General features: G+C 50.7%; 1 protein-coding gene across 1 annotated transcript in view; it reads right to left on the bottom strand.

The window, feature by feature from the left end:
• Positions 1-2: 2 nt before the first annotated feature.
• LOC135826646 (fibrillin-3-like) overlaps positions 3-6488 on the bottom strand; it is a gene marked incomplete at its 3' end in the record, with an annotated part of 35521 nt that continues 29035 nt past the window's right edge. Inside the window, exons 10-11 of the mRNA XM_065339249.1 lie at positions 4372-4558; positions 3-2058 (exon numbers count right to left, since the gene is read on the bottom strand). Coding sequence (XP_065195321.1) covers positions 3-2058; positions 4372-4558 — 2243 coding nt within the window. The remainder of the gene's footprint in view (positions 2059-4371; positions 4559-6488) is intronic.

Below are 6488 nucleotides of genomic sequence, written 5' to 3'. Positions count from 1 at the left end.
GGGGTTTTCGTTGTGTTCAGAACCTCGTCCTTCTTCTCGTTCACTGCGCTGAAGCTGGTCTTCTCCTCGCGAACGTCACAGGTGGCCACGAGTTTTATGTTGCCCTTCTGCAGCAGAGTGTAGCGTCCCGTTCTGTCAAGGGCCACTTCGTACGCCGTGTAATCATCCATATCAACGTCACCAAACACGGTCACCGGTACCGGAGTGCCGTTGGCGTCGAGGAAGATCACTTCGCCGTTGGGCTTCCTCACCAGATCTCTAAAGTTTGCGTACAGCGGCTCCAGGTCCTTAGCGGTTAGGACCGGCGAGGCAGTGAACAGTCGAGACATGACGGTCGGATTGAGGAACGCAGATTTGTGGATGTCACCTTGACTAGCGGTGCCCAAGAACTCTGAGGTGGTGTTGTTGAAAAGGGCGTAGCTGCCATCGGGACCCGGCGCGGCAAAACAGTGCACGAGGTCTCTCTCGTTGATCGCAGTGTGGAATGCGGACAGCGGGACGAGCGTGCCCTTCTGCGTCTTGAAGATGTAGCGGCCCTGGATCTTCCTCAGCATCTTGTTCTCCTTGGGCTTGGGCGGCGCTGGCGTGTTGGAAGCCTCGACTACTGCTGCAGAGGCCTGTGGGTCGAGTGTGGTGAAGGCGGCTATTGATGGTGATCTGGACACGTTGGCACTTCCAGGCTTGCTGGACGTCTCGACGTCGGGCTCCCAGCCCAGCTTTGTGATGTCGACGTCAGTAGACGGCTGCTGAATCATCTGATGCATGGCGCTGGACTTGCGACGCGCCGCGTCGCTGACGAACGAGAATCCGTCGTCCTCGTATTTCTCGTGTGGAATCACAAACTGGCCAGTGCCGTCATCATCATAGACATCTTCCGAGCCATTGCCGGCGGTAGATTCAGATCCCAGCATCCTGGCCATGCCGGACAGCTTCTTCGGAGACGTTGCATGGCGTATACTTTTCGGCAAAGTGTTTTCATAAACCGGTTTGAAGGCATCCGTATCTTCAAAGCCATCCACGACACTGTCCTCGGTTACGTTCCTCTCCAGAGACGGAAGGGCGCTTACCTGCAGAATAGTGGACTGAAGCATGCTAGCAGTTTTCGATGGCTTCCTGATGTTCGCATAGTCCGATGTTGGCTTTCCTGCAGAATCCCTGCTGTTGGTGCTTGTGAAGATAGCGTTTGCAATCAGCGACGACTTTGATCGACTTCTCTTGGTTTTCTTCACCGCCGGGTTATCGTCGCTGTCCGATTCGCACGGCTGTGCAGCGAGAGTGAGCACGTTGGCGACGGAGGTGCGCCGAGAATTGCTGGCGCTGAACGGCGAGCGCGTGGCAATGTGAATATCCTGCCACGCCTCGCCGACATCCCTGCCGTCATTGTCGTCAGTCATCGTCACGTCCTCCTCCTCCTGCTGCTGCTGTTGCTTGCCACGCGACTTCTTCATGTGGCCGAGCTTGGGGCGCGATGCACCCTTGACGCCCGCCGTCTTCGGGCTGTCGGGGATTCCGTCACCGAGTCGACACTCGTTCATGTTCGACGCCGCGAGCGTGGCTTGACTCAGCGGCGCCCAGCTCTCCTGGTCGTCGTTGTTCATGTAGTCATTGAGCTCGGCCATGCTGTGAGCGGACATGCGCGGCCCATTGGCCCCCAGCATACTTGCGTCCACCGACTCGCGACTCTTCGGGAATGACTTCCCACCGGCCGCGCCCAGGGATAGCATAGAAATGGCGTCGCTAATGTGATTATTGTCGTTGCTATCCGCGTCACCGTCGTCATCCCCCCAGGCATCATCGTCATCGCCAACCTCCTCGCGCTTGCTCAACATCGACGCAATCTTGTTGTAGAAGTTTTTCTTCGACAGGTCCTGGTCTTTGTTGATCTGCATGTTTAAGCTCTTCAGGAGGTCATCAATGTTCATGTACTCGCCGTTCGCGTTCTTCTGGCCCGGCCCAAGTTCACCATAGTCGTTTCCGCGGTCAAATACGCTGGTCTCATAATCGGTATCAGCTCCGTCCTTGCGACGCTTTTGCGGCAGGTTGAAGTTGTCGTAATCCCTGCAGGCGCACCGCAACAACAACAGAAATAGAATGTACTTCTCGCTCATTCTACTATTGTCTCATCTTCTATTGGCTGGTTCACTAAAACCTTATATGGCCACACCTTTTTCTCTCTGTTTCGCGTCCTCGCGCGCATGTATTGCACAACCGGAGTTCCCCAAAAAAATTGAACATGCTTGTACTCAGCTCACGCTTACATACCGGTACACGTACATGTACCTGTGTGTGTAAGCTGGGCCGCAAGTCACGCAATCATCATGTCTCCCGTGTTTGGAGCACAAGCATGGCAGAAGCGTGCCTTCCCATCCAGCTGATAATGCTGACACAGTTTGGCCAGTTTTTACCAATCAGTAGAGTTTGCATTGTGCAATACACTTACGTTGCGACATTCATTGTATAGAAATGAATACACTCATGCATGGATGCATGCATGAACAGTGCCGGGTCCTTAGTTCGCTCCACTGTACACAACTGCAATGCATGTACAATGGTTTTGTCCGCCCCCCTCATTGATTTCATCGAATAAGGGGCCATCCTTTTAAACATCGAACTTTTTCACCAAACAAATTATTTTAGTTTAGACCCAACACCTCCCTCCCTCACCCTCAGAACGTAAAAGATGTTGAAATTATTCCGGTTTGTGAAAAAGTGCGATATTTATGGATGACCGCTATATTTAAGGTGACGCAAAACATCGAAAAAAAACGGTGTGGCCTAATAATTATATTGATGAGATAAATTGATTGATTGCTTGCTATTGACCGCCCCCCCCTTGTTTAAATCATTTTTTAAATATTTTTACGACTCGTATAGACACACAGACACATGTGCACACATACATGCTCATATACACGTAATAAAAACACAACACATGCACAGGTGCACACCTACAAGTATACAAGCCCATACATACATGTTTACATGCATACACCAACACACGAGCCCAAATCCCCCCCCCCCCCCCCCTCCCCCGCCACATAAAGGTGCACACATGCACAAACATACACATGCACAAACATACACACGTACAAACATACACACATACACACGTACAAACATACACATGCGCATACATGTATGCTCGCACACACAGACTCGTAACTACAGTGAAAACTGTCAAGGCGACCACTCGGATAAGGCGAGCACCTGCCCCAGAAGACCACTGTAACCAGGACCAAGGGATGCTATTACAAGTCAAATCACCCTGGATAAAGAGACCACCTGTACACGGCAACCACATTTTGAAGGTCCCTTGAGCGGTCGTCTTAGACAGCTTTCACTCTACAGTACTCGTAACCATGTACCATGTATACGCCCGTCGCAAGAGAAGCACGCAAATCTGCAAATGCACTGGATGTGCACCCACAGATTTTCTCTCATAACCCCCACCCACCCACCCACACACACATACATGTACGCCATCCTCCCCCCCCCCCCCCCCACACACACATACATGTACGCCCTCCCCCCCCCCCCCCCACACACATACTGTATTTTCCCCATTAAACGTACACGTCTCCATTACTAGTACGTCCCCAATTGTAGTACATGTTGGGTGTGGATCGAAAATATAAAAGGACACGTCTCTAATAATAGTACATGCCGGAATGATGTGATGGGCATTAGTGGGGTACAGATACCAGGGTCCACCTTACTTCGTTTTTCTTACCCGTTCATCGTCATTGTGTCTTTGTACACTGATTCTTACCATGGTTAGGTGTATTTACAGCCTTACAGCATCATTATCACGACTTGTTTGCCACCCAACCCAGGCAACCAATCTCTCCAGAAACAATAAAAGTACACGTCTCCAATACTAGTACAGTCTCCTATAGTAGTACAGGTCTGACCACCATTGAAAAAATAGAAGTACTGTACATTTATTGGGGAAAATACGGTACATGTACGCCCTCCCCCTCCCCCCCCCCCCCACACACATACATGTACGCCCTCCCCCCCCCCCCCCCAGCCACTCACCTACACATGTACAGTTGCCATACTGATATTCACCCCAGGGCCGGAGGCAGCTTCCGCGGAGCGGTGCAGCCGAAGGGCCATCTTTAAGGGGGTCTGGGGGTTGTCCCCCACAATTTGTTTTGGAATTTAGACGGCAAATCCTGAACTCTGGGCGACTCCCTGCACAAAGTCAAACATCGAAACTTTTTCTCCCCGGTTTTGGACGTTCCACGGGGACCGACTTTTTGGGAAGTTGGTACGGCCATAGCCGTACCGGCCGTACCAGTGGCGCCGGCCCTGCACCCATGGGGCGGCACACAAGCACCCATGTTCACGCATCCGATCAGCACTTACTCTGCAGACGCACCGAGCGGCAGAACCATAGAACTTGCAGCATGGACCATGCCTGCACCCTGTCGTCGTTTCACAACCAGGACCACAGCCATGCAGACAAACGCCAGGAAGAGACCAATGCCCACAGCAACGTAGATTGCTGGATTGGTCGTTGACTTGCTCTTTTCACCACCGTTGTTTAGCTGTCCTAATGCACCGGAAACACACACAACAAGGTAGCAGCAGCCAGCAGAGCGTGCACAGAATAATAATTAATATTTCCCGTAGCTATGCAGAAGACGTTACTTTAGTAACGTCTGGCGCTAGCCAGGGTCCACACAGCTTTAATTTGGTATTTGTGTGTTTGTTTGTTTGTTTGTGTCACGCCTGGCGCTATCCCGCATCTGTCCCGTACCGTACCGTACCATCAAACACAGCTGGCCACATACAGCTGGCCGCAATATTCAAATAGGGCTTTCAAACGCAAGATCCTAACGTGAAGCAACTTGGAAGAATGGGTATGAATGCGAAGTGTACGGGGAATGCATGTAGGGCGATAGTGCGGGTTCGAATTCCAGGATATGCCTGAAAAAAATAGGAGAATTGAAAAATTTATAACATCCCTATGCTTTTTTTGCCGTCATCAAGGCGGTAGACGGTGTCGTATTACCCTCGATCGTACCTGTCCCGTACCTATCCCGTACCGTACCATCAAAGACGGCTGGCCACAATGCATAATTCAAATAGGGCTTTCAAATGCAAGATCATAACGTGAAGCAACTTGGAAGAATTAGTATGTATGCGAAGTGTATCGGGGGATGCATGCAGGGCGCGCGATAGTGCGGGTTCGAATCCCAGGTTATGTCTAAAAAAAAAGGATTTTTTAAAGAATATATAACATCCCTATGCTTTTTTTTGTCTAGATTATCAAGGCAAAAAAGCATAGCGTAGGGCCCTGAGCTTCCAAGCTCTCTCATATGTTGACCTTTGCAGCGCTAAGGCCTCGGTAGAGCGTGCACAGAATAATAATTATAGACCTTCGCAGCGCTAAGACCTTGGCAGAGCGTGCCCAGCATATGTTGACCTCTCGCTGTGCTAAGACCTCAGCAGAGCATGTACAAAACATGTTTTAAAGGGGAAGTTAAGCCTATAATCAACCTTCTAATTGTAGTCTTCGGGGTGCTGAGTCGAATGGTGGTGGTCTGAGGAAGCTGAGACGCTCCGTTCCTCCTTTATTTCTCAATCGAACTCGCGTACTTCCAGCGAAACTGGGTGACTGCGCCCTACTAGATGGGGATGTGTATACAAAATGTCACTAAAAGCGCCATTTTGTTCTTTTAAAAGCACAGTTGACCGCGATTGGCCCATATGTTGTAGCCTTTCGGACGCTGAGTCGACTGGTTTTGGTCCGAGAAAGCTTCTTTGCAGCGTTCGGCCTGGATTCCCAATCGAACATACCGTATTTCCGCAAATAGTAGGCCGGTCTACTATTTTCTCAAACTCGTCCTAACCCGGCCTTATAATTGAGGACGGTCTTGTATTCGAGGACGGTCTTCTATTCTTTCAACCCAGTTTGACCCCTTCTTCTATAGAAGTCACAAGAGTACTTCTTTCGCGTATTGCAGGCCATGGTCGAAAGAAAAAGCTACAAGGACTGGCAGAGCGTGATGGCGGAGTCACAAGAAACCAGAAGATGTGCCACACATGCCACGTGTAGTTGCAGTGTTGTACAAAATGGCAGCCGTCGCACTGCGCATGCGCAGCCGTAAGACTCATTTAGCAGGCCCGGTCTTCTAATCGGAGACGGTCTTGTATTTTTTCAATCGCCCCGCCCCGGCCTTGTATTCGAGGAAGGCGTTGTATACGAGGACGGTCTTTTATTTGCGGAAATACGGTAGTTGAATAGACGGTCCCATGCTCATGTGTGTTCAAGTCACCTGGTCACCGTGCCTGCAGGCTACAACTCTTGGGCGCGTTCCTGTCGCGTGAAAATTGTACCCTGCAGGCACGGTGACCAGGTGACTTGTGCACATATGAGTACGTGACCGCTTATTCAACTATGTTCGATTGGGAATACAGGCCGAACGCTGCATCGCAGCTTTCTCGGACCAAAACCAGTCGACTCAACGTCCGAAAGA

The sequence above is a fragment of the Sycon ciliatum genome, chromosome 10 (assembly GCF_964019385.1).
Source record: "Sycon ciliatum chromosome 10, ocSycCili1.1, whole genome shotgun sequence".
Taxonomy (NCBI): domain Eukaryota; kingdom Metazoa; phylum Porifera; class Calcarea; order Leucosolenida; family Sycettidae; genus Sycon; species Sycon ciliatum.
The sequence above is the reverse complement of the archived record's forward strand: the minus strand, read 5'-3'. Positions and strand labels throughout refer to the sequence as shown.